The 27,095-nt window shown below is 41.8% G+C and overlaps 2 protein-coding genes across 9 annotated transcripts in view; one reads left to right on the top strand and one right to left on the bottom strand.

Annotated features, from left to right (window-relative positions):
* The first annotated feature begins 363 nt into the window (after positions 1 to 363).
* Positions 364 to 19,042, top strand: LOC137781016 (rap guanine nucleotide exchange factor 5-like). Of its 3 annotated transcripts, none has more exons than XM_068569503.1 (18): positions 364 to 549; positions 4,374 to 4,513; positions 5,202 to 5,302; positions 9,172 to 9,250; positions 9,551 to 9,695; positions 9,771 to 9,868; positions 12,354 to 12,384; positions 12,553 to 12,631; positions 13,611 to 13,760; positions 14,381 to 14,478; positions 14,728 to 14,850; positions 14,951 to 15,129; positions 15,342 to 15,432; positions 15,540 to 15,590; positions 15,865 to 15,952; positions 16,086 to 16,150; positions 16,241 to 16,295; positions 16,737 to 19,042. In XM_068569503.1, the coding sequence occupies exons 1-18, from the start codon at positions 364 to 366 to the stop codon at positions 16,853 to 16,855; spliced, it is 1,878 nt and encodes a 625-aa protein (XP_068425604.1). In that variant the 3' UTR covers positions 16,856 to 19,042. The 3 variants fall into 3 exon arrangements, with proteins under 3 accessions (XP_068425604.1, XP_068425605.1, XP_068425603.1); XM_068569504.1 differs by having other exon boundaries at positions 439 to 549; positions 4,374 to 4,460; positions 5,170 to 5,302; positions 16,737 to 19,041; XM_068569502.1 differs by lacking the exons at positions 364 to 549; positions 4,374 to 4,513 and having other exon boundaries at positions 4,523 to 5,302; positions 16,737 to 19,039.
* si:dkey-233k19.3 (dynein axonemal heavy chain 11) overlaps positions 14,333 to 27,095 on the bottom strand; it is a 43,660-nt gene continuing 30,897 nt past the window's right edge. The window contains exons 71-86 of one of the 6 annotated variants that reach the window (XR_011077195.1): positions 26,804 to 26,997; positions 26,577 to 26,725; positions 26,372 to 26,499; positions 25,792 to 26,019; positions 25,273 to 25,464; positions 24,205 to 24,333; positions 23,213 to 23,455; positions 22,947 to 23,129; positions 22,733 to 22,848; positions 22,383 to 22,495; positions 22,128 to 22,268; positions 21,723 to 21,988; positions 20,464 to 20,555; positions 19,785 to 19,978; positions 16,790 to 17,015; positions 14,333 to 14,510 (exon numbers count right to left, since the gene is read on the bottom strand). Coding sequence is in view for 2 of the 6 variants with exons in the window: in XM_068569500.1 (XP_068425601.1) it covers positions 21,741 to 21,988; positions 22,128 to 22,268; positions 22,383 to 22,495; positions 22,733 to 22,848; positions 22,947 to 23,129; positions 23,213 to 23,455; positions 24,205 to 24,333; positions 25,273 to 25,464; positions 25,792 to 26,019; positions 26,372 to 26,499; positions 26,577 to 26,725; positions 26,804 to 26,997 (2,064 nt within the window). In the remaining 4 variants the exon portion in view is untranslated. Of the gene's footprint in view, positions 14,511 to 16,264; positions 16,540 to 16,789; positions 17,016 to 19,784; positions 19,979 to 20,463; positions 20,556 to 20,713; positions 21,989 to 22,127; positions 22,269 to 22,382; positions 22,496 to 22,732; positions 22,849 to 22,946; positions 23,130 to 23,212; positions 23,456 to 24,204; positions 24,334 to 25,272; positions 25,465 to 25,791; positions 26,020 to 26,371; positions 26,500 to 26,576; positions 26,726 to 26,803; positions 26,998 to 27,095 lie in introns of those variants that run through there. The other 5 variants (XR_011077198.1, XR_011077196.1, XR_011077197.1 and 2 more) reach the window with 5 other exon arrangements.

Below are 27,095 nucleotides of genomic sequence, written 5' to 3'. Positions count from 1 at the left end.
AAGCCACCGTGTTCCTAACTCACTCCCCTCCCCAGTGGTAAAAAGCAAGCAAAGGACAGAGAGAGGGAATCTGTCATTCACTCTCACTAAAGCCAAGCACGCACCGATACCTGGAGTCCATTTGATGAAGTCTTTGTTCCTGCGGCTATAGCTGTGTGGGGACTGGGATTTTGTTTGGCTGCAGTGACAGAATACTCTCTAACTCACCTGGAACGACACACACACTATACATACACTTTTTTTCTGCATTCATACACTCACCTGCTCTTCCACTTTTTAAAAAAAAAAAAAGAGTAGCGTGAGCTCACAGGCAGTAGTCCTGCTGTTTTGCCCGGTGGACAGCCGGTTGTTTGTGAGTCTAGGATGTCGTGGGACTGTGGCCTGAGGTACATGTTCTCCGTGTCCCCTGCGCTGCAGCCGGGGAGCATGAGGATACACATGCAAGGAGACAAGGAGGACCTGTCCAGACTGGAGGTGGTCCAGAGACTGGCCAAGGACGGCTACCGCTTCCTGCAGAACCACAACAAGGGCTCAGAGAGGACAGGCGAGGTGAGATGCACCTGAACAACACTGCTGCAGTCGGAACACTCATTTTTATAATATGCTGTACATATAGTATATGTAACTTAAAAAAAAAAATGATATTCATGAATATTCAGAACCACGTCCTGAGTGTGAAATGTGACACTCTTTGATGAAGAAATATGCCAAGCCGCTTATCAGATAGTCCTCTTTATGTCATTATGAGCACCACTCAAATAACCAGCTAAACTCCATCCTTAAAAATTCAGTGATTAGTCCATTTTACCCTTAGCTGGGGTTTTATGCTGCTGTTCGGTGAGCATTGTGCCTCAGCATCGTTTCTCACACTTCCTGTGTGGTCTGTTTGAATTTGTTGTCTGTTTTTAATGGGCCTCTATACATTCTATAGTGTCTGTGCTTTTTGTGAAGATGAATTGTGTCACTTAGATTCTGTCCAGACTACAAATAGCGCCTTAAGATTCAATATACCAAAAAATCCCGAGACGGCTGCCAACGAGATGTAAAAATAGAACAGAATACTGTGGAATGCATTACAATCATTTGCATAAAAATGTCTCTATCAGTATCTAAACACAGGCACTAGATGTTCAGTTCGGCCTGCACACCATTTAGAAACATTACATCACCTGCCAGTTGGCTGCGTAGGAGACGTCTGATTGGCTGACCTTATGGTGCGCTCAGCTTCTCCCTTCCTGCCAGCTGTGTGTCTGTGTGCTGAAATGAACAACAATGGCAGGAAAAGTTGTGTCAAGTGGCCAGACCAGCAGGCCAAGACATTGTATGGTTTTAGGGTGGATTCCAGTGCATTACGTCTTAAACCTTTTCTGCAAACACAAGGCTAGATCTCTTTATCAATGTCGGTATTCAATATAATGACCTTTCGTCTGCACTAAGCCACTGCCGATCTGCATATGACGCTGGCGGCGCATAATAAAACAATATGTTTGACCTTCGTTGTTTTACTGACATGCATTGGGTCAAGTTTCTCATGTAGAAAAATAGTATACCGATGACAAGTGTGCTGGTTTCATTTATATAATCCTAGTGGTAATGGCCAGATAAGATGATGTGATGCATTAAATGCTTGGCATTAACTAGAAATATTAAGATTACGTGAGATTATCTGTTAGTGTTTCTAGATTATAGAATGGTTTAAATTAATCCAATGATGCTACAATGCATATACTGTGGTATGTAACTTGTATAAATATCCAAGCCCAGACATATAAGAGCATAGAAATCAGTTAAATCCCAGCTGGCAGTAACATGGACACTATATGGTAGACTGCAAGTCTGTGAAAATGTATCAGATATTCTGGTGCAGGGACATTAGGAATGTATAAATTCATTATTCATTTTATTGTAATAGCCCCAATAGTTTGCCGTTTTAATGTTGGTAATCACTTGTTCTTTTGTTCGATTACATACTCCCTATTTTTAATTATTCTGGGGTATCAAATACATACCTTACATAACATTATTTCATCAATCATCATGAATCATTAATTTTCCTTTGTTCTGACCATCTAAATAGAACATAGAGCTGCTGTGCATGAAGCATAAAAAAAGATTATGTGCAAATAGTATCCATAATTTGCACATACTCTTGTTTACATCATATTATTAGCGCTTAACCCAGGAATTTCAGCTAATTACTATTTGAAGATAATGAAATGCGTCTGCATCAAAGGGTTCTTTGAAAACAACACTGATGGATGAATCTTTGGTTTTATTCTTCCTCATTTTCCCGTTCTGTTTGATCCACACTCTTCCTTGAGAGGAATTTAGTCCAATCTGCACCCTGTCAGGACGGACACCTTCCAGGTCTCTTTAAGTGTTACATACCATGCGTGCCAGAGCTGCTGCCTCACCTCAGAGACATGAAGACAGAAAGTGTCCAAACCGAGCCAGCAGAATGCAACAGGAACCCTGAAAGAGAGAGTAAACTTTAGGCGGGACTTGTCTTTGTGCAGAGGCCTGATAAGTAGTGTTTACTCGTCTGCTGACCGTGAGTCGAGGTCCCCTCCAGGCTGCGGTCGTAGAAACTGTGGCCCCGTCTCATTACGAGCTTTCACTCGAGAAGCCTGATTGTGCTTTTTTCTTAGGATGACACTGGTAACCACAAAGCCAAGGGCACACGGAGAAGTGGCCTGAAGCCACAGAGGCAGGATCAATAATTCATTGTGAGGAGAGGTTTGTTTGCTGTTGGACCCGAAAACAGTACACTGAAACATTTTGTTAATTATAGTCAGGAATTCAACTTGCTTTGCTGTTGGGCTTAGTCAGTCAAAAACAATGTGTTTCGATAAAGCAAAGAGCACACAGTGTACGTCACGTCTTGATAGAGATGTAACTATTTTTTTCCCCCCTCAAGAACCAGGAAGCTAATCAGTGCCGCCTTCCTTTTATGGGAATTTTCTAGTTCTTTGCTTTTTGTCACACCCCTTAAGTCGTAGATCGTGCAGGACAATACAGTCCGTTATTACACAGGACACAGCCGTAACACCATGAAATTCTATAATTGCTTTCATGGTGCGTGTATTTATGATTATATTACGATGAAGATGGAAACAAATTCACAAGTTGTCACTAACAGACATGTAAACTTTGCTTCAAGTCATAAATCACTGAGGGAACCGCCGGCAGACATTGCCATTAATGGTCTTTTCCGAGGCTTTGAAAGCATCTCTGCTGTTTATAGATGCCACTGTTGAACTGTTAAATGTCATTGCTCAAATGTGGCCCGCCAAGTGATGGACACAATTACGTGTCTGCGTTGTATGAGATATTGTGCACGTTTGCATGTTACGTTAATGCATTCATCAGTGTATGTGTTGTGCATCTACAGCATGTCTGTGTATGCATGTTTGTCCACAGAGCAGCGTTAATGTGCCAGGAAGTCATGCTTAACTGAAGGGTCCTAGATGCTTCTCTGCAAAAGAGGCAATTAGGGCAGAAAAAAACTGCAACCGCTTCCAGTCTGTCTGCCTGGCTAATTGCATGCGCAGAGGCTTGTGTTTGATTGACTGATGGATGAGGACAGAGTGTGTGTGTGTGTGTGTGTGTGTTTGGGGGTGAGGGGGGCAGTTATAAGTAGCTGATGCAGGATGTGTGCACCATACAATGAACTCCTCATTAAGATTAATATCTCTGATCCAGACCTCCATTGTCAAGCAGCTACCAGCCATCTACAGACTTATATATATATATATATATATATATATATATATATATATATATATATATATATATATATATATATATATATATATATATATATATATATATATATATATATCCAAACAATCCTTACATTGTTTAATTGTACTGGTCTGTAAGTGGGATTGAGGAGATTTTAGTGTTCAACACAGCGGCTTTGATTAAAACAATTATGTGTGAGAGAGAGAGAAAATGGGAGTAGACAATATAAAGATGAATTTTTCATTAAAGCACCTCGTGGTGATCATAAGACGAGGGTCTACCATTTTAGATGCAAGTCTAAACTTTTGCTATTGTGCAGAGTTTAACCCTTTGACATCTTGAAAACAGATTGTCTCTAGACACCACCCAGAAGTGAATCGCCTCTACATAGGATTTGGTAATTAAAATCTGAACGAGTCTTCTATGTTAATCCCTGAATGGGCTCCACCGATAAGCACTGCATAATGATATATGGAAATTCTCTTTCATTTACAGTGCTCGCTTGGACAGAGTATTATGATGGAAATCAGTGGTGATTTATGTGAGTGGGAGAAAATACAGGGGAATCTCCTTGGTGATAACACCCTCCCTCCTTGCCTCCCTCCCTCCTTCTCTCTCTCTCTGTCCAGCCCCAGAGTGACGAAGCAGTCCGCCTGTGTCTGAAGGAGAGGGGCCACGATGTGCTGGTTCTCCAGAGAATATCATCAGAGCGGCCAGCCCTCTCTGCAACAGCGAGGGGAGGAGGGAGAGTGGAGGCGAGGAACAGGAGGTAAGCCTCTCCAGTCCCCTCCTTCCTAGATTCCCTCCCTCTCTCTCTGTATATCTCCCTCAGCACTCTCCCTCTCATCATTCTCGCTCTCTGTCTCTCTGGATTGCTCACTCTCACAGGCATGCTTACATCACAACTCCCCAACACATAAATGACTACATTAAATACATATAAGTGAGCAGCGTGGGACTGTGAGGCTGCTCGCTGGCTTCCCATTCAAGTAATTCAGGAGCTTTTTTTCCAGCCGTGAACATAAAGTACCGGGAGAGACCTCAGTGTGCTTTGAGGGATAAGACAGCTGTGGACTGGAGCAGCTGCAGGTGGATGGATGGATTGGTAAGAGGGACATGCGGAAGTAACCACGGCAACATCGCCGGTGTGAGGGCAAAGGGACTCCGCTAAGGATGGGATCTCGGCCACAGCCCGCGAACCTGCTGCAGGAGGAGGGCAGGCTGCTGCACGCTGCCTTGGTCGAGCAGGAGGAGGACGAGGACGAGGACGAGGGCTCCGTGGACAGCAGCAGCGACAGCACCGGCCGGGCAGAGCCGGTGACGATGCCCACCTTTGACGTCCCCTACTTTCGCTACATAGACGATGAGGGAACGGAAGGAGAGGAGGAGTGGAGCAGCAGCCGCTCTCTGTCCTCCATGGAGGAGGACTCGTCCACTGACTCTGTTGTGTCCGACAGGTACGTGGTGGTGTCAGGGACGCCAGAGAAGATCCTGGAGCACTTGCTGAATGACCTGACACTGGACGACGACCAGGGGACAACACCCAGCAAAGAGTCAGGTCAGCATGCGTACCTCAAAGTCCTGAAACACCTTTCTCATCCATGATGTCCTTACTGGGTTAAAATAAAAAGAAATAGGAGAATATTGAGTGAGTGGATGGCACCTCGACAACTTTAGGACTACATTGTTAAGATGGTGTGCTGGAGTAGGTCTACAGATATGTGTGTGTGTGTGTGTGTGTGTGTTTGTGAAAGATATAGAGAGCGAAAGACAGAAATAACTCCCTTACTTTCCGTTTCACTCTCTCCCCTCACCATCCTTCTCTCGCAGAGGAGCTGAGACAACAACCTCCCTCTGGGCAACATTTCTGGGCTAATCATGTGCTATTATTCCCAGAATGCCTCTAAGTTTGAGCCATTTAGAAGCTGTTGACAGAGATAAATGTCGCTCATATTGTTTGATTAATGTCGTATCGGACTGCGTGCTATGCAGTTCAGCCTCACAGCGACGACAAATGAGCACATTTCCTCTCATCCCAGCAGGTACATGATGATGTGACACTGTTGCCAAGGCAGAGGAGACCCAGTTGATTGATCTGGAATGATGTTTTGAGGGGAGATGACGATTGAGAGCAGGAGCACAATCAGACAAGCAAAGGAGGAATACAAGCGAGAAAAAGGAGGAACACTGTATCACAGAGAACAGGGGAAGCAGAAGGGAAGAAAAAGGAGATTTTCCCCTCGGAGATGGTCACAGATGATCTCTCATCGGGATGAAAGCTGGCTAACCCCATACCAGAGATCATTACTCATTCTGATGACAAAGTGAATGAAATTGATCTCAATGCCCTCTGGGGAGAAGTGCCTGCAGTTGGAAAATGGTGCATAAAACATGAACCGGAGAGTTATGTTTTATGTTGAAACACACAGATCATTTGTATATTTGAGTATTTGTTAACATGTGAAACATGGAGCTGAATTTGCAGACAAATGGGTGTATTTACAACCAACAATAACCGCTTTAGCAAATCCCATTTGGGTTCAGTCGGCAGTGTGTTGCTGATGCATCACTCACTCTTAGCTCATCTTGCGATGAGTGCATTGAAGGGAAGCCTCCATTGGGAGCTGTGGACCGGAGCAGGATGCTGCCGAGTGATATCCCAGGGTCAAAGAGCCAGAGACCTGAGCAGGAGAAGGAATGAACTGAGTCCTGAACAGCAATCGATCCACACTCAGTGATGTTGAAGAGTTAGATTTGTTCTGGCCTTCGCTCTGTCTGTGCTGAGTGTGCCCTTGGAGGTTCTGCTCACCAGAGGCACGAGAGCGCAGGATCCTTGATTTCATCAAAAAGAGATTTATTTGAACATCCACCACGCGGCTGAGTTTGCGCTTCCTTTCAAAGATGGCTCAGAGAGACAACTTGACTGATGGTTGCAGCGAGTTATTGATGCCGAGTTTATGACTTGCATGCTGTGCAGCACATTAGAAAGACATGTTCAACTCATCATGGTGGCACAACATTCAGAATGCAGAGGAGCTTACTGCAGAAGATGGCACTTTTCTGGTAAATTCAAATGTGAACTACTGCAGTAGTCTAGTGGTTAGCTCTTCAATGCTAACGTTTCCTTCTGTGGGCTAGCATTCACAAGAGTTCAGTGTTGCCTTCTTCCTTGCGCTCAATCTCAGTGCAGCTATTGATTCTTGCTCTGTACAAATTCTGCACACTTCCAGCTCTGAAAAACATATAATGCGCCATTTGTGTTGGAAATGAGAGGATGTTTCAGCTCTTTCACTGATGCACCATGAGCGGAGATGTTGATGCTTATCCGTAGGGAAGAAAGCATCACATTAATGCGGATATAAGATTCAAAATGTCTAATTACCGACAATCATAGTAATTTAAGTCTTTCACACAAAGATGTCTTCTGGTGCTTACTGAGCCACTAAGTGACACATTAACACGCTTATTTCAAAGGCTGCTGCGATCAATTTAATGAGCACTTATTTAAATGCAAAAGTAATTGGCAGGTGGATTGACAGTTTGATTGATTTCACAGGAGATGGACGAGGTGGATCAATGAATCCATTCTGCATTTCCCCTGAAAAGGAAACAAAATTCATTTTTAACTGCCAGAAAGCAGGAATCTGAGTACTAAACAGCAGTATAGAAGACTGGAAGGTTCAGATTTCCGCTACATTCGCTTGTGTGTGACGTGTAGTTTGTTAAACGTGATGTATGCAGCACAATTCATACATAACTGTTTGTGGGTCAACACATCTCCTGCAAAACTGTTTGGATTAAATCTATACACTGCAGGATATTTCCTGCTTATTTTACGCTGTGTTACCAAAAAAAGTAGACCTTGAGAATATGACTTTAGGTCGTAAAATTAAATATTTATTCTGTTTTTCCAACTTCAAAAACCTTGCAGAGTGTACAGCCTGGGGAGTGATATCTAAGCTGTTGGAAAAGTGTTAAGATATCTGGGAGAAAATACATAACAGAGTGAGTGAGTAGTGCTTTGTGAATGTGTGCGTTTGTCTGTGTGTGCGTGCGTGTGTGTGTGTGGAGGTAGAGTACAGTATGCGGGCGCGTGGGTAATCTTTTGTGTGCTGTTTTTCTGGCTGTGCGTTAAGGTGCGTTACTGTATTCTTCATCGGAACTACACATGTACGAGTGTGTCCCCGCTCATAAGCAGTGAGTGACGCATCCACAGCTGCTCGGCACGGATTACCATAATGATGTCGGGGAGTCCTGTGGACCAGAACGCACACAAAGGCCCTGGGAAGCCAGTGTGAAATTAAAAGGGAGAATGTACAATTCTTGGTATGAGGCACACTTACAGAGGGGCTGAGACCACGTTGGCTCTAATAGGATTTGTAAAGCTTTTTGCTGGTGGCCAGACATCATGTCTTGGACTTATTGTCTGTCCTTTTTACACCCCAGAAGTGTATTTTAACGGCTTTAATGTCAATTTATAAAACACTTTTTTTTACAGCTTGCTATAATGTCCGGACAATAATTACTTTCCCTTTAAGAGATTTCTGGGAGAAAGAGACTCTGGGTGTGATTTTAAAAAGAACTGACTTCTTTAGTCTTCAACGTGGTAAATAATGAAGTATTGCGCGTTGAAAGTTACCTGAACGTATCAAAGTGAGCGGACGATCTATTTGACCATGCTTTGATTTAATCCATTTACAGAAACACTTACCCAAGTGCAACCTTGGGAAGAAAACCATACAAGGATCCAGTGGGTGCTTGTAAACATATTAGAATGATGGCTAAGCAACATCAGATGCCTTTTTTTGCTGTGAGATATTCACAATGAAAACATAGACTTTATCAAAGGTCATAGGGAGTCAACAGACACATTATTGACTTATCTTTACAGATACAGCCGGCAATAGCAAATGTGTGAGATTGAAGATGAAGCCAGTAAAGGCTTGTTTGAACGTGTTGGAGCCAAATGGTCTTCCGTGGTTTCAGTACAAGCAATTATCTGAGACTGACTACGAAGAATAAAGTGCCATTAAAAGGTTTCTCGCACTCTGCTTGCCTCTGTAATGTCTCTACTTAGTGCTTGTTCACTTGTATTTGCTGCAAAGAATGAGTATGTTTAAGATGGAATAGGAAAAAAAAATCTTGGTCAATTCTCGGTGCTGCCTTCTTAATTAAGAGTTGAGGATACTATATGTGCAGCTCAGCAAACATGAATCAAACAGTCGTCAAGGTCATTGGGTCGCCTGCCCTCCAGCATCCGTAATTTCAACCCAATGAGGCGGTGTACGTTGGACTTATGTATACAACGGTCTGCACAGAATTTTAACTTGTTTTAAGCTTTTCTCGTCTGAAACGGTCGGATTGTTTCTAAAGTTTTAGAGAAATTAGGTATTTTTTCCATTGTCAATCATGTGCTTGTCTTTGCAGATACACTTCTGGATGATGTTCTGCTGACCTACCCAGTGTTCATGTCAACCAGTGATCTGTGCCAAGCTCTGCTGGGGCAATATCCTTGAACACAGGGCCTTTCACAGGAACATTATTGCAAAGATTCACACAATACACGTTATTTTTGTGTGAACGTTACAGGCACACATCAATGTTTTATACAAAAACCAGACTGCTGTATTGTGTCAAAGCTGCTCCACTTCACTCAGCTGTGTTCATCCAGTCTCTCTAGCTGCCTGTCCTTAAATCAACATCACACACTCGCTGGCTTTATTCATGCTTCACGCTGCCTGCATGTGATGTCGGCAAATAGATCTCGCTCTCCATCTGTGCTGAAGCCTTAACCCGAAACCCCCACCTATTGCACCAAGCGATACCGAGGGAAAGAGGACAGGAAAGAGACTCTGGAGAGGAAACGGAAAGTCCTGCACCTGGTGTCGCAGTGGATGGCCCTTTGCAAAGACTTCCTGAGGGAGGACGAGCACGTCAAACTGTTCATGAAGGTAGGGAATATAATGTGCAGGGGGAAAAGGGTGGAATTTAATATGGGAGGACTGAAAATTGACATTTCCTTCCAGACTTTGTATCGTTACGTGTTGGATGATCTCTATGAGCACCCACTGCTGGAGAAGGATGTGAGGGAACTGCAGAAGCTGTACCAGCTGCACCGCAGACAGTGAGTGACCACATAACTTCTGTGTGAAACTGGGAGACTGATGTATTTAGTGATATTGAGCCTGATAGTGTACAAGAGCGAGGATGACTATGACTGTTGGAGTGCTGAAATGAAGCAGAGACACTAGCTGGTCTCTGAGTGCAAAGAAAGAGCTGCTTCTCTGCTTGCCTTTTTTAGTCTCATCAATGAATGTATTCAGATGCTGAAGAGTAATTGCAGTGTTCTGGATGTTGTGGACGGAAATATGAAGGTCAAAGCGCTCTTTATCGTGAATCTGAGGAAATACAGGATTTCTTATGATTAATGATAGTGTCAGAAATGTACAAAAGACCAGACATGCAAGTGAAACTACTCATTCTAATGATTTTGGAAATGTGATATTAATTGTTTTCTCTCCTGCGTTTCGCCTGGATAATCTGACGCAGTTCCTTAAATGTTTTTCATCTGAAACAGTCAGCAGGTGTTTGTTTTTTTTATCAGGATAATGTTTGTGTGTTTGTTGTTGTGATACTAATTCTGCCTACCAAAAAAAAGGATATTGACAAAAAGTTAATTTTGAAAAGCTTTAAGTTTTTCACAAAACCTTTTTTCCTAAAGTCATAAACAGGAGAGAAAAGTATTTAGATCAGACTTCACCCGAATTTAGTTTTTCTCACTTCCCTCTGAGGAAGTCAGTAGACTAGTCACTTTCTATGAGAAGAAATTATGCGACAGTAATGGTTTATTGGACACAACTTCAAACTCATGAGTATAATCCCACATCCTTACAGCATGCAGACTACTGTGGCTTCTTACCTTCAATTATTTGAATTCATTCATAATCTAAATAGAAAAGACACACAATAGTAACGCACTGCTACACATTGCCTGATTGGTATCAGCAGCGATACTGACTTCATAAGCACAATGCTTAAAATTCATTGACAAATCCACAATAATAATTACATCCACATTCCTGCTATATTAGATTAATTCAGTCATGACGGGCCAATTTAGTTTAGTGCCAAAGCGATACTTGGCTTAAAGTTGGATCAATGCATCACTAACAAGCGTACAGTATAATCACACGCGCTTTTCAGTCAACACATTTTGGCACAAATTCTGTCTTTGCAAGATGCAAATTGTATCCAAGTGCTTAAACAGCCACAACAGAATGAATCAATGTCAAAAAGAGATAGAAGCAATCACCCAAAAGGTGTAGGCTGAAGCCTTACAGTATTACATCCCTTCACTCGGTCCAAAAGTCAGAAAATTAATGACGTGGTTTGACCATTAGACATGGAGTCTGAGCCTTTTTAAATGATTCATGTTTAGACAAGTGCTTCTTGAACATTATGTGTGCATAATTGATGTGCTGTGCATCAAACATGCGTCTAACTTTCAATCAAACTGATTTCTTCATCGACATCTGACTGAGTCTTGAATAACGGCTCTGTTTAAAGTGGAACTGTTACTACGCTCCGATGTCTTGGTTTAATAAAAGCAAGGGTCAGATTGCTCTCCGACATTACAACATAAACATCCCCCCATGCAGTCACCAGACACATTGCCACACCCGTGTCCCCTCCCTCCCCTCCCTCGACCGCTGCCTCCAACCAGATCTTCTCCCCAGGGGACGCTCCAACCTGCCACCCATTAGAAAGCAGTGCGGATAATCCAAGCTGACTCTGCTGCCGTTATCGGGGGGCCGGCTTTATTCATGTTTATATCCAGGGTGGGAGAGCCACAACACCCACAACAGTGGACTTTGTGAGGGTGTTACTAACTGACATACTCTACTATTTATGAGCTTTTTCACAATCAGTCCCCCCTCGGGGGGGAGGACAAGGTTGACTGCTTTTGTGGCAATCTGCTGCCGAGTAGAAGAGCCTAAAAGTGTAATTTCTTATAGAAGGAATACTGAATTAGTTCTATGCGCCCATCAACTTCCATCTGGCCACAAACCGTACTTGTTTCCGAAAGCTTAAGAATCAAATACCACTTGTTCTCTTGCACTCGCTCATCTTGTGGCGCTGTATATACATATATGTGTATGTATTTTCTTTCTTTTTTAAGAGCATGAGAGTGAATTAAATCACAAGCTCTGTTTTGACAATACAGTGGTAATCAGGTTTTTCATTAGTGCAGGACCTCTGCTAGCCATGAAGGGATCCCTCAGGGCAGGCTTTGTGCCAACACGCCTATTGTGATGCAGAGCCCAGTAAAAGCTGCGGGATGATAATGGACACGGGGCGATCCATCATGCTAGCCAGAGGTAACTGATGTGAATAAGGTGATTAAATGAAGGGATCCCATTGGAAGGTCTAAAATCTACAAAGCACTCCAATTTCGCCTCGACACTGACCTTAAATAATGGAGTGAACACTGCGGAGGAGTATATATGTACATTCACTTCACCTTGATTATATAGACTGGTGTTTTTGTAAGGGAAATCCCCAGAGCAGTTATTTCAGAGTTACTGATTTATATCTTCTTCCTTTTCCAGTGCGGTGGATGAATATTCCCCTCAAAGAAAGGTGAGAGAGAAGTTATTGTGTTTGCTCTCTTTACGGCACTAAGACGGAGAGGATCTTGTTGAACAAACTCGACATACAGATCGGGTGTTGCAACTAATGCCCTCACATTTCCTGCGAAAGACATTGTTCTAGCGAAATGCCCGCAATGTGCATTTCCCCTTCTTCCAGGGAAAAGCACTTGTCCACCAATTGAGTTTGAAAGAGAACGGGCTCCAGTCCAGAGGTCCGCAGAGGGAGACCAAGGAAGGTAAGTCGTAAAACGTGGCATCCTTCACACACTCCTCCCAACATGTGTTATTTCCAAAGCTGTTGAGGGGAAACATTTAGTCCGATCAATAGAACAATGAGAGTCTTTTCAGGGATGTAATGAGGAGTCATAACTTGTCTCAATGGATTCAGTTTTTGCTGGTTTTAAAGAGCGAGTTCACCCAATTTTAGCAAACGGTTACCTTTCATGCTATCTGGCCATAGACAGTCATGACTTCATCTGCTGGGATTTTAAGATATCCATTGTCCTAAAACATTTCCACACTGACTCTCTGACTTAATCAGGACAAATCTGTTCAGTATGCTTGTCCAGTTCATCCCCGAGTTACACTGGACCGGTTTCGAACCAGTTGTTCTTCTCAAGGTCCCCTCATCAATAAGTAGCAGCCTTGCTCTACACTGTATTCTTTCACTCCTGCAGGTTGAGAGGAGGCAGCAGGTGACCTGATTAATTGCTTTCTTTCTGGCTGAAGGTGGTTGCTAAACGGTTAAATTCCCTGCTCGAGTCTGCGTCTGGAGCAAAAACCTGCATCAACATTTTACACCAGCTCTCACAGCAAAACGGCAACTCCCAGGACGCCTACAGGGGCTGATGTTTGGATTATCTGAAAATGTTCAAAGGAATTTGCACCAATAAAATACAATATCTTTTAGGCGATTCCTGCCTTATGAGCGACAAAATCTAGTTTCAATTTAGAAAACCTGGTGCCATTTATAATGTATGACTTCAGCAACTGACAACTGATTTGTCTCTTGTTATATAATGCAACTTAGTGTGCAGTGTGCACTGGAAGCTTGGAGCAGGAGAGGTACGAACACTCTGCACAGAGGGATTTGGGTCGAGATGTTCGAGATGGGCTCCATAACTGTAAATACACCACGGGCAGGGCTGCACTTCATGTAAGCGCTATGAATTCTACTTTTAATCTTATTGAAACACTATATTCTCCCTGTTACAGTGCTGTGTCACGTGTATATCACCATGGACTCGTTCCTGAGTATGAGGGCCCATGCTGGGATCGTGGCCCAGGAGCTGCTGCAGGCAGTAGCAGAAAGGATGGAGATCCCACTGGGGAAGCTGGTGCTAGTGGCTGTCACATACAATGGAGGTCATTACCTTTCTAACTAACCAGCAAGAGGACATATCAACCACCACAAGTCATTACAGCACTATACTACACTCAGAATGGCTGCAACCTGAAGAGAATATATGTAGTCTTTTGCACTTTTGATGATGTAAAAGCATAAATGAGTGTGTATTTTCCTGGTTTGTAGCTCTTGGTGTATTTATAGCCTCTATAACATTCTGTTCAACACTATAATTCAGTACATAATAGATCAGAAAATGTGATTCTGAAGTGTAATAGGTTATAATATATAGTATGCAGTCAACACTAGTAGAAATTTAAAGTCAATGTTTCATGAAAAACTCTACATTCTATCATTTCTCAAAATATTTCTCACTTGAAGTTATGTATTGAGCACAGGCATGAATGCAAGATTGTAATCAACATAGCTGACCCACATATCTCCCCAGTGACAACAGCTAAAAGAGGGCAGCATTTACAGTCCAGTAATGTGAATCAGGGTCTGTTATCAGTGACTGAAGTGACACCTCCGAGTGGAGCCTGGCACAGCGAGTCTTATCTCGTGCTACTGATGGCCGCTTACTTGCCTGTCAGATTTTTAATGGTATTCTGCTATTTGTGATGTGCGTTCTCCCCTGCAGGTAGACTCCTCTTGCAGCCTCAGGACCGAGTCTTCTCTGATTCTTTACGACCAGTTGGGAGACTACATGTGTGCAGGAAGGATTTGGGTGAAGTCCTGGTAAGAACATCACGAGCAATATGCCACTCCCCCTTAAACACACAGTACAAAACAGGGTCATGTGTTAGTTCACACACATACGCATGTCATACATCAGCTCAGAAGCAACAAATAAGACAACACGGAGCTATGTCGCGTTGCATTTCTTCCGAACTCCACTGTCGGTATGAAAATAACTTAAGCGGGCCCCTGACTGGCCATGATGTTGTCGTGTGTTTGATATGGTTTTCTCTTGTTTCCCCTATTCAGAACCCTTTCACAGACAACACAGAGCTGCAACAGGGAACGGCTCGCATGCTCAGTTTAGACACATGGGACGTGGCCGTCGCTCTCACCAACTTCGACTGGGCCATCTTTGAGTCAATACACGAGGTTTGAACCTCAGTGCTTTTATACCACTAAAAAGGCTCAGGGTCAGACATGAAGCATGCCCTGCTCTGCTAAACGAGAATGTATTTTTCTTTGTCTCCAGCAAGAACTCGTCTATTTCACCTTCAGCCGCCACAGCAGCAGTAGCCACACTGTGGCCTTGGAGCTGCTGCTGCAGCGCTGCAATGAAGTCCAGCAGTGGGTGATGACTGAGGTGCTGCTGTGCCCAACGCTCTGCAAAAGGGTCCAGCTCATCAAGAAGTTCATCAAGATCGCTGCCCAGTTAGTAGCTTCACGCACGCCATTCTTCATTTTGGTTAGAGATGTATTCATTGTGGTCATCTTTTGCTCCAAAATATTGAGGAGGAAATGTTCAGACTAGCGTGGGGATGCTGCCCCCTCAAGTGGCAGATTAATGAACTGCATCTGCTTTCACGCTGTTGCGTTGCGGCCCCGCGAGAGACTGAACCGTGTGCTCCCTTGATCTTTTATAGCTGTAAAGCACAGAGGAATCTCAACTGCTTCTTTGCCATTATAATGGGCCTGAACACTGCAGCTGTTAGCCGCCTCGGTCAGACATGGGAGGTAAGAATGTGCTTTTATCAATACTCCTTTCATCTGTGCTACCTTTTATGTAGAAGTGCATAGTGGCTGATGAAAAAAAAGTCCCGTTTGTTGTTGTTTTTTCGCAGAAAATACCTGGGAAATTCAAAAGGCTGTTTTTAGAGCTGGAGACAGTTACAGTAAGTATTCACAGGCACAGGGAGTGCATATTATGCTGTATATATCTGTCTTGAAATAATAATAAAAAAACAAAGAAATGAACAGGGAATACAAACCTGTGCTTCGGCGAGTACGGAGTGAAACAAAAGGATGTTTTTTCATTTCGAAACAGGTGTTTTAGTTGATCATTAGTCTCTTATGATGTCATAATTCCACGAACGAAGCCTGCATGCACAGGCACACACTTTCATCCTGAGGGGATTACACTCATTCGTTTTGAAAATGTCTTCACAGGATCCCTCGCTGAACCACAAGGCCTACAGGGACTCCTTCAAGAAGATGAAGGCGCCAAAGATCCCCTTCCCCCCTCTGCTACTGAAAGGTGCGTTCATTATTCTGTCATTTCAATAGCCAAACACCTCCGACTATGGCAGGAGAGCACTGTGAAATATTCCCATTAGACATTTGACCTCTAATACTTGTTGAAAACTAACAAAATGTTAAATCTGTTTTAGATATTACGTTTATTCACGAAGGCAACAAGACATTTCACGACAACCTGGTCAATTTCGAAAAGCTGGTGAGTCCGTGAACCCCTTGTACTTTGTCACGGAAAAACATGCAGTGTTGCTGAATGTTTAGTGAAGCGTGTGTCCATCTCTATCTCCAGCACATGATAGCGGACACGGTGCGTCTCATCCGGCAGTGTCAGAATGATCACATGGGTCAGTGGTCCCTCTTTTCTCGTTTCATGAGATAAAGTTAAAGTTTACTGTGTACGTCTACTCATAAGCAGTGATGTCCTCTCAGTCTTTGCAGGGCAAATAAACACGTGTGTAGGAAAAAAAACTGTGAACTCCACTGTCTTCATAGTTTAAATTCAATTACATTTCATTTCCATGATGTCCACAATCATTTCACTTCGTTATATAAATTATGATGGCTCGATTTATCCTCCACAGGCATGTCCTATGTAGAAAGAAACGTTTGTTTTAAAGGCTTTCCACAGGATTCCATATGTTTTTTACCAGGTCATCATCAACATGATATGAATATGTTGAAAAAATGTACATTAATTTGTGTATCTTTGTGTATAGTACAGATACAGTAGTCGTCGTGGATGCTGCTGCCTTAGATTGGAGGTAAACTATATTATTTCCCTGCAGGTAATGGCATCACCCAGAAGAGCAGCTCAGAAGTGCGAGCCTACATTGATTACCTGCATATCATCGACAATCAGCAGACTCTGTTTGAACTGTCACACCGGCTGGAGCCTCGTGCTTAGAGTGCAGCTCTCACTGCACTTCCCACTGCGTCAGCCATACTGTTGGATTGCCAAGAAAACAATCTATCGCTGTCTCATCTATCTCTCAGGACCCACTCAGCAATCAGAGGACGGTGCGTGATCCTCGCCGACCACAGGAGGGAGCCGCTCAATCAGGAAACTCTCACCGTGGATGGGAATAAGCAGAAAAAGGTCAACTGCATAAATGTTTGTGTAGATCCACAACAGTGTCACTGATCCTTCTGCTGACTGGTGGTAGGAAAACAACATGTATGTCTAGAGCTGCAGGTCCCAATCTGCTGCTGATACTACTACTGATACTACTATACTGATGAACGCATGGCAGAGGTTGGCAGGTGCAGAGCTGTTCTAACACCACAACAGCTCCCCCTTGTGGAGAATAAGCAGCCTGCAATGAGAGTTGGTTTGCAGGAGAAGCGCTTCCCACCTGATATACAGAAAATGATTGTTCTGAGTATGGAAGTTCCTCCCCGACTTTGACAGCAGTTTGTTTGAAAAGAAAGTGCACCGACGAGCCTTTCCAGAGCTTTTGACCACACACATCACATGAAGTGATTGAGATGCAGATTAACTCATGATATTGTACAACTTTTTTTTGTATGTGTGGTGTTTAAAGATCTGGCTGCTGAGGTTGTTTCATCAGAGTTAACCAAAGAGTACATCGGTCCAATATATTGTAAACACGCTTCTGTTTTCTTCAGAGTGCGACCCTGATCCAGATGTAAGACACGCACACATACTAAATCACAACAATGTATGCACAACTGCTGAATGACATGACAGAAAAGGTGAACATTATTGTTCAATATTTAACATTGTCAGATTATTTTCATTTTCTATTTTTACATTGCAAAATACCGTCCAGTTTTCTCTTGTTTAACCATGAAGTCTGTCAGAGGAGGCGGTCCATTAGAGCGGGACATGAAGTGAGAATAGAAGTTTACTGTATTTCTGTGGTGTGTGTGGCAAACGTGTTGTGTTTCCTGTCTCAAATCACGTATGTTAGTGCCAAATATCATCAAAAGGAAACGTCCATTCAAACTCCTACTTGTCCATCTTTTTTAAAAGCATGTGGATCTCCATCTAGTTGAGCTGTGGACAATCAGTTGAAAGAAGGCAGAAGACAGTACTGACACATCTGTATGGGTCTAAAGTTCAGGTTAAAATACAGAGCATTTTGCCAGATTGTTTGAGTTGAGGTTTGGAGATGTTGGTTTCAACTGAGCAACAACAAAGACTACGGTGACTCACAACAACCCACAATGCCATGGAGCTACAGCGTAACTATTTGATCCTCATCAAGTAAATGTGTGGATAGATATTGACGAGGGAAATTAAGTTTCATTGTGGGTGAATTGGGTGAATTGTCCCAAAAGGTAAAGAGCAATAGAAAAACACAAGTATTACAGCACCTTGTAGAGAAAAAAAGTAGAGAAAGAAAAATAGAAGCCATTTGCTTATGTACAGTGTGTATTACTGTATACAACTGTATAGTTTGTAGTTAGAAAAGATACCGTACAGTATTTATTCTCTAGATTTGTCAACTGAACATGACCTTTGTCCTGAGGTTAGGCGTGAAGTCTTGTCAATGGAAATTTGCATTATGTTCTTGAAATCGTATTTCTATATTTTTGATTTTAAAGCCCAGAGTGAACATGGGGAGAAAAATGCTTTAACAGTATGCATCTTATTTGAATTTAATTTGTATCAACAACAATGTACGGTTGATTGTACTACTATATCTAAACTACAGATATTAATTTATTTCAGAATTATTTATTTGTTCTACAGATATTACTTTTATTTGTTGGATTTCATGTTTTTTTTGTACGCACCATTGGCTGGTCTGCATGAAATGGCAAACCGTGGATTGACCAGCAGTGTCAACTGTGCATGTAATAAAGTATTTTTCATCGTCACAAGTTGGTTATTGTAAAATATATATATTTACATGTCTGTGGTGGTGACGTTCAAAATGTATTTAAACAGGTAAATTCAATTTAAACTCTTACACCTGACAGAACAAATATCAACATTACAGCAGTCCTGCTATCATAAATTAGGACTGAGTGTACCGTCCACGTGTGGTTTGTAGTTTTGCCATGACTTGCAGCAAGTCATGGCAAAAAAAAAGTGTAATTAGGAAACTACAAACAACTGATTTTGTAGCACAAATGAAAAAGGGCCATTGAATGCTGAATAGTGACAGTTTAATATGCTTAATATGTGCACAAACACAGGCAGAACCAGCACATAAAGTCTCAATGCTACGCGTTTCAAGCCATCAAGCATAATAAATGTTCTTACTTTTCTGCATTTAAGGGGACCAATCTTCTTTTTTTGTCAGAAAATAATATTCATGATCACCTTTCAACATTAAATGAGTGCATCTGAACTATAATTATATATTAGACATCTCTGTCTCCGAAGCTTCACTGCCTCTGTGTGGCAGCACGAGTACGACACGTTTTAGTCAACCACTGGACGTTTTAGTCAACCACTGGAATGCCTTTAGTCATTTTGGTTTATATTGTGATACGTGGCATATTCTACGAAATAATATTGTGCTAAATGAAGTCACCAAGAAACAAGCAATACAGTCACAAAGCATAAAGTGTGCAGGAAATGAGGAGGTTGGGCCACAGTGGCCCCTAGTGGCCCAATCAGGCTCTGACAATCTAAAATTGTCTTTCAGAAGAAAAACAATTCTAAAATTGCACACTGATTTTAGTTATAATTGTTGTGCATTTATAGTATTGTAGGCAACTAAGCTATGTCATATATTCTGTCTTGTCCTGCCATTGCACAGTATTTCCCTTGATAAGAACGTTTAAAAATGCAAAAAAACGTGGGGTCTCTGTAAAATATTTCGGATAACAAAACCATCGGTAAGCAATGTCGTTCTTACTGTGAGTGTGAGGCGGAGGTACGACCCAGATGCCCTCCCTGACTTTAACCAGGTGTCCTGCTTGGCCTTTAACATGACTATCTGTGGCACGACTCCTGCTGCGCCGGGCCCTGTACCCTGCCATTTCCTCCCAAACACTGCCAGCACTGTATCATTTCCCTGTCACCAAATGACTGGCTGGCTGCTGTGGCGTGCTAATGAGAGGAAGAGAGGGCAGATGAAGAGAAACTACAGGAAGACTGGTTCTTCATTTCCCCCCCCGTGCAATACAAAACACAGAATCAATCCTCCATCCTACATGACTGTCTGCAGCCACTTGGGCTGCAGGGAGAAATTAAGAGCAACACAGCAGCTATTAGCGTTGGAGAAAATCTCATTTGAGAAGATAAGAGTGCTGATTTGTATCCAAAAAGAAACGCACAAAAACACAGAATGGCTGTAATTTGTACATCATATGTCACTTGTTTATCTGAGCAGATATATTGCACCTGCCCCGTCTCTTCCTGAGCAAATTTCCGCTAATATCCAAAGATCTCTGACACAGTGTGTTTACTGATGTTAAGAATAATGAACGCTCCAAAAAAGCTTGTTTTGAATGAATAAATGTTAAATAAAGGTTGTTCCATCTCCTTTTCAGAATTACACCAAATTCTCTCCGAGCGCCTTTTCTTTGACTTACTTTGTTTCCCCGTGTTGTTCTGTGCTGTATGATCCCAAGCCTTTACTCTGGAGCTCCCCCAATATTTTACCATATCTGTGACACACAAGGGACTTAACAGCACATGAATTATGCACAACTCCTTCAGTATACATACATTATCACAGTCAAACTTTAATCCGAACATCTTCTCAGTTTCCATTAACCTCACTTCAATCTGTTTAAAAGAGATACCATTTTAGATAAAAACGACTGTGTTTCTTTCGACTCATTCAAAGTTAAAGGTTTTATTTGGTTTGTATCAAGTCAATCAGATGCTAACAGAGAGCAGGCAGATAAAGGATGGGTCATCTAATGTGTTGCTTTCTCAGAGAAAGCTATCAGTGTCTTTGAATAGGTTTCTTCAACCGGCCCGGCTGAATGAATTACACTCGTCTGTTAGTATTCTGCCTCTGCCGTACAAAAGGTCAATGTCAAATGCACCTCATTTAAAAGTCAATAGCCAGCATGCACATCATCTCCTGGGAATTTTGTCCGGGAACCCTCCAGACGACATTGTGTATCATTCAGTTAGAAGAGGGCAGCCAGAAAGCTTTTTTAATCTTGACCTTCCAATAAAATATGCTCCCTATCCAGAATTACATGGTCTAAAATAGAGACATAAGCTCCCAACAAATCATGACCAGACTGAACCATCTCGAGGGAGAGGGAGGCTCAACAGTGTCGCACACAGACAACAGGTTCAGCACTGGCTGAACATGCATGTCCACTTCCTCATTTCCATTATCTTGATATCTAAAACACATTCATAGACTACAAGGTCAGTGTTTTCACGTTTGACCCAAATTTAGATACAGCAACAATACAACTGAATAATTCTGTCTGTTGGATTAGTAATAATAAAAAAACATAATAGAAAGCTAAATCAAAGCGATACATGATGAAATACTATCTCAATAGGAAAATACACCTCCTTTTAAAGAAGTTTTTAACACTGTTTGCATAATACTTTCAGTAGATATTAGGGGTGTCGCCAAATACAGGTATTGACAATAACAGTGATATTAACAAAATTAAATATTTATATTATGTTAACACCGTATGATAATGCTCTACACACAAATGAGTAATTCATTTTCTAAAACACAATAAACAAAACATTTCAATTATTATTGTAAATACTTCAAAATTGTCCCTCGACAATACCATCGTTATTGTGAATTATTTTGGCCACGATAATAGCGCAGTGAAAGCCCTAATAGATATTACAAATACTTAACTCCTGCTCCTTGAATGTCTCATACAGACAGCAACAGTGCAACTCCAGCTACAATCCACTTGGCAGGAGGCTGTTTGGTTCGGAGGTGGAGGGTCCATACGTACGTGGACCCTCGCTGCTTCGTGCAGTATACCGGACACTCGTAAGTATTCTTGAGCTCCTGCTCATCAGCAGGCACGGCCCTCACATACAGCACCGGCATGGCGGGAGTCAGATCCCTCAACACCGCCTCTGAGATGACTCCTGCCTGGGTGTCCCAACGTGCTCCTAAGAGACAACGGGTGGGTTTCATTGTCGATACTCACAGAGACGCATATTTTACCAACAAGGGTTCAGAGTACTGTCAAAACAAATCAGTTTAACTTAATGGAGTACAGCATTGGAGGTTTGATTTAATTATTCTGACCTTCCATGAAAAGTCCGTGAATATAGGCCCCTTCACGCGGTGGGTGTCCAAAGTCGTCTTTTGTCTTCTTTGTTACATCCACAGTCAGAGTCATCTTGTCCAGGGGCCACTGATTCCTGCGAGCAATGCTCTGCATAACAGCTGGGGGGAAAAAGTCAGTATGTTAATATACCTGCTGGCTCTGGTGCACATTAATGTTTCTGCACACGTCACCTAAATCATCTGCCTTTTTTGGCTGAAGGCTTCTGATCTCACCAGTGAGGAAAGACTGTGGGTAGAAGAGTCCAGACAGCCAAACAACTGCAGGAAGAACCAAGTCTTGAGTCCAGCTGTCCAACTCTCGACAGCTACACATTATATCATTAAACCTTGATAAAACAAATTTTAAACAACAATTAACACGGTATGACATTACTTGAAGCCTTTACAAGGAGTCTGCAAGTCTCATCCTATTGGCTTCATGTTTGAAGACATTTTTACAAATTATTGACAGCCCTTTTGCTTTAATGAAATGCAGTGTGTGACGGGGAGACGCGATAAGCAAAATAAAAAGGAGATATTAAATTCCAAGTTGAGTCAAAATACAATTATAAAGGAGTAGTTACCATTGGGCCAGTGTTTTAGTTGAGGGATAAGCCAGTCTGACCCAGGAATCTGGAACAGAGTCGTTGAACAGGGCTGACTGCAGAGTCTCCATACTGGAGGAAATAGTGAGTTCTCCCTGTGGACAAAGAAATTCTCGTTAATTTTATAGGATCTTACTTGTGATAAAAAAAAAGAGCGTTTTATTGATTAAGTATACATCACAGTAGACTGTACCTTCAGGCCAAGATCCAGCACATTAAGGGACTTCCTTATTTCTGCTAGCAGAAGATTCATGCGTTCACACTCCTGGAAACAGACTGAAATGTAGGGGCTTCGCTCTGTTGTCTTTGTGGTTATCTCTGCCATGTTGTACTCCTCAGGAAGCTTGTCGAGGATATCTTGAATGACAGACTTGACCTGACAAATAAAATATACATAGTCAGGTGATTTATGTTGGTAGGTCAATGTATTCCCAGTAATGATTCTTCCTGGATCAACACCTTCTCCTCTGTGCTCTGAGCGGCTGCTTCCCCTCTGGAGGAGTCCTGCGGCTGCAGTTCCAGCAGCGTCCTGAAGAGGTTGTCTGACGTGACGGTGAGGCACTCAAGCTCGGCATTTAAATGTAGACCATACAGAGTGGGATTCTCAGATGGGACATGTTGGTCAATATAACTGTGGTAACCACTGTAGTCCATGAATGGAGGCGATAGGAACCCAGGACACAGAAAGAGCTCCCCTTCAAACTAGGAAATGAAATATTGAGAAAACAAAGAAAACAAAATACAAACGGAACACAATTTAACATAAAGCAAAACTGGTGATGACGACAAATACTAAACTTAAACTTCCCTTGCCAATCTTGCCAGCCAAACTTAGCTTGTGTTTGAGTTTACAATGTGATGGACTGTAATGCATGCCTTCTGCTGCACCAACAGTGACTGAAGTCTGATTGCCTAAATTCAATGTTCTAACAGTAGCTGTGAGTTTGGGAGTAAAGGTTAACTGGCAGAGGACTGATCAGTCCTATTTGAGAGATAAACAAATACATTCCGATTAATAAATATATCAATAACACATGCTAGACTAAATAGCTAATAATGCGTATATGCAGCAGCTGGCAGACAAATAACAAATAGGGCACACAGAAAGATTACATCACCAAAGTGAGGAAAATCAACAATGCCAAACACTTTCAGTGCAATGCTGCAGTTTAGGTTTATATCCCAAGAGGGCTCCCTTTACCTGAACAACACCGGTATTTCAAAACAAGTTTGTAGTTTTTTTTCCTAGTTGACACTGTGAAATTGAATGCAACCAGTAGTTGAGTGTACAGTGGGCCACTTGAATTGGGTGATTTTTCTGATGTTGAAAATTAAACAATAAAACCAGTTAAAATATCCTTATCTTGCAATAGTTGTGTTAAGACCAAACACACAAAAAGAGAACAAAACCAATAGATTGCTCTTACATGGCGACATGAACGCTGTATTACCATTTTTGGATGCATGAACTCTTGTAGATACGTCTTACACAGTCTTCTATCCCAGCCATCCGTAATGTGTCCTCCATACATGATCTCCCCAAAAAGATAACACAGGTCCTCCCATGGCACCTGCATGGACTATAACAAACATAGGCTGTAGACTGATATGACGATGCAAATATATGAACAATGTAGTATTCAAATAATTAGGAGCATATACTTTGAAGACTAATTCTGTTAAATGTATTAGTTCTGTACTTTCATTCCTCTTTTGGAACTACAAGCTAAAACTATATGATCTCCCAAAATGAGCTCTATTATAATGATAACAGTAGGGAAATGTAAAAACTGATCTCATGTATGACAGAAGATTTTTTTCCTCAACAGGAGATTATGATCCACAAGGGTGAAGGAGGAAGAAAAGGACCTGTGATTCATAACAAATTACAAAAGCTGGAGGTTTACAATCATTTGTACCTGTATTGTTTTGCAAATTGCTTCCTTCATCAGCTCTAATTGCAGTGATCACTTATGTAGCGTTGTGAACTGTCACATTGGCTGCATGTAATTACATTTAGGATAACGCTTCATTGCCCTCCTAATGAATTCTCTGTATACGCACATACAGGTTACTGTTTGGTTAACATAATGAAGGACATTCGTTTTTGGAGGACAGAATACCTAGGAGACATAATTGGTTGTGACCGGAGTAATAGGAGTTCTAAGAGAAATGCATTAGGAGTTGTGAGCGGTGCAGCACCTCAACAATGGATTTTTTTGTCTTTGTGAAATAAAGCTAAATTATAGGTTGTGTATCCATAGTTATAAGAGAAGAAATGTGAAAAAAATAAAACTGAAAATCTTTCACAAATAACATTGAAACAAAAGATGACCTGTAATTTAACCTTACAGTCATTAACATAAATGCCATCGCAAACCCCGCAGTCATTATACATTTACACAGCTTAAGAAAGTAGTTTTAAAAACAAATAAAAAGTTTACTTCTAATATTATCAATATGAATATAATATGAAAAGAACATGTTGAAGTATCTTTAAAAATAATGGTACAAATTACTTTAGTGTTGGCCTCTAAGTAGTTGTACAAGACACTGGCTGAGATGACGAGGTCTCCCGTGCTGAAGGGGTAGTTATGGTTCCACCCTCGGGGACCAAATTTACGCCGCTCCGTAACACAAGCATGGAAGAAGCAGACGGAGAAGAACATTGAGTTAAACTCCTGTTCTCTCGAGCACATATCCAGAGTGTCCTGGAAAGAGAGAGAAAGAAAAAAACACTTAAATCACTTTAACTGGTGCAATATATATATACATACATTTTTTAAAAATACTTTATTTCTTCTGTATATGTAACATACTGTTTTTATTACTGTTTATTTATATTACTTTTTTTTATTTTACTATGTGTCTCTGGTGTGTACTGCTGCTGTAATCCTGCAATTTCCCCACTGTGGGACTAATAAAAGGATTATCTTATCTTATTTTAAGAAATACTGATTACAGTGAATACTGCATTATTTTTTTCTTTCAATCAACTACTACACATTTTGAGAGATTACTTGAAATGTTCAACACACTTGAGTGAAGTTATTGAGGGCTGCATGCAGACTGGCATTCATGCCAGTGGGGGGTTCATTGGTGATTTTGATGGCGTTCTCCAGTATGCCTCTGGGGATGACGTGCTGCTCAGGGCTTGGTGCTGGCTCCCCAGTGATGAACACCCTGTAGTTTGGGTGACTGCTAACCGCTGCCGTCTCGAGACGAGCATCAAGACAGGGCAGCCATCGAGCCACCAGGTGTACATTCTAAACAATGGAAATTTCATAAAGATTAGGTCACCTATGTCATACATTGATACGTTTTAAATGTATAATTATATTTGTGTTCATTAGTAAAAGCTCCATGCTCAAAAAATGGCTTGCAATGATCCAAATTAGTAACAAAACCTCCAGTGACTCACTTGGCTGGAGGCTTCTTCCTTTAAAATGAGGCATTTATGGAACTGATTTAGCCAATTATGTTTTTTATTGAACCAAATTGAGTTCATTTCCTCGCTTAGAGGGGTGAGATAATATCATTAGGTGCATTACAGGCTTGCTGGAAAAGCAGCCTGTAGGGACTACATGTACATAGTCACTGAATAGTACTGCTTCCTACCTGCAGAATGACCCAATGTCCAAGTTTAGAGGCATTACTCAGAACCCTTTCCGCTACCTCCTCCTGCCCCTGTCCCAGCGAGATGTTGTGCAAAGTGCCCTGCTCAATGGAGAATCCCAGCTTCAATCCTACACAGAGAGCATTTAGAATAATTATCCCGACCAACTGATCAGAATGAACAAACAACCAACAATATACACAGTACCTAGTTTTTCTACATCTTTCAGTGGATCCACTCCAGGTGAGAGGATGAAGAATACAGGAGTTGAGGGGCCACTATCCTCAAACAACTGATTAAATTCCAGCCTGGCGGCGTCCACATATTTTGCTCCCATGCTCTCCTCCACAAAGTTCCTGCCAGGAAACAGAGTTGAAAGTCTCAGTGATAAACAGCACTTAAAAAATACAAATGTTCTTTGGTCATCGACTTACCTTATCGTATAGGTCATCCTATCAGGGCGAAGAGCTTTAAAGATTATAAGCTTCTGTAAAGAACTTTTATTCTTCCAGTCCTGGGGAAGTATTTCCTTTTCAGGACAACTGGACTCAACAATCTTTCTCCAGCGCTTCGGTGAGCTCTCGATGTCTTTGTCCAGTCCATTGAAGTTCTCCATTGTAGAAATGGTCTAGATCCAAATAACAAAGCTTAACAGACCTCTCTAAGTGGTGGAATATTGTGTTTACTAATGGTCTAATGGCTAACAATAATCAATATATGACTCTG

The sequence above is a fragment of the Clinocottus analis genome, unplaced genomic scaffold (genome assembly GCF_023055335.1).
Source record: "Clinocottus analis isolate CAN_PGR_092001 unplaced genomic scaffold, fCliAna1.0.p SCAF_9, whole genome shotgun sequence".
Taxonomy (NCBI): domain Eukaryota; kingdom Metazoa; phylum Chordata; class Actinopteri; order Perciformes; family Cottidae; genus Clinocottus; species Clinocottus analis.
This window is presented reverse-complemented; position numbering and strand designations above follow the sequence as displayed.

Coding starts and splice junctions, on each gene's coding strand:
- LOC137781016 (XM_068569503.1), top strand. CDS start 364: ATGTCGTGGGACTGTGGCCTGAGGTACATGTTCTCCGTGTCCCCTGCG. Junction 9,869..12,353: donor TACCAGCTGCACCGCAGACA/GTGAGTGACCAC, acceptor TTCCTTTTCCAG/TGCGGTGGATGAATATTCCC. Junction 15,953..16,085: donor CCCCCCTCTGCTACTGAAAG/GTGCGTTCATTA, acceptor AATCTGTTTTAG/ATATTACGTTTATTCACGAA.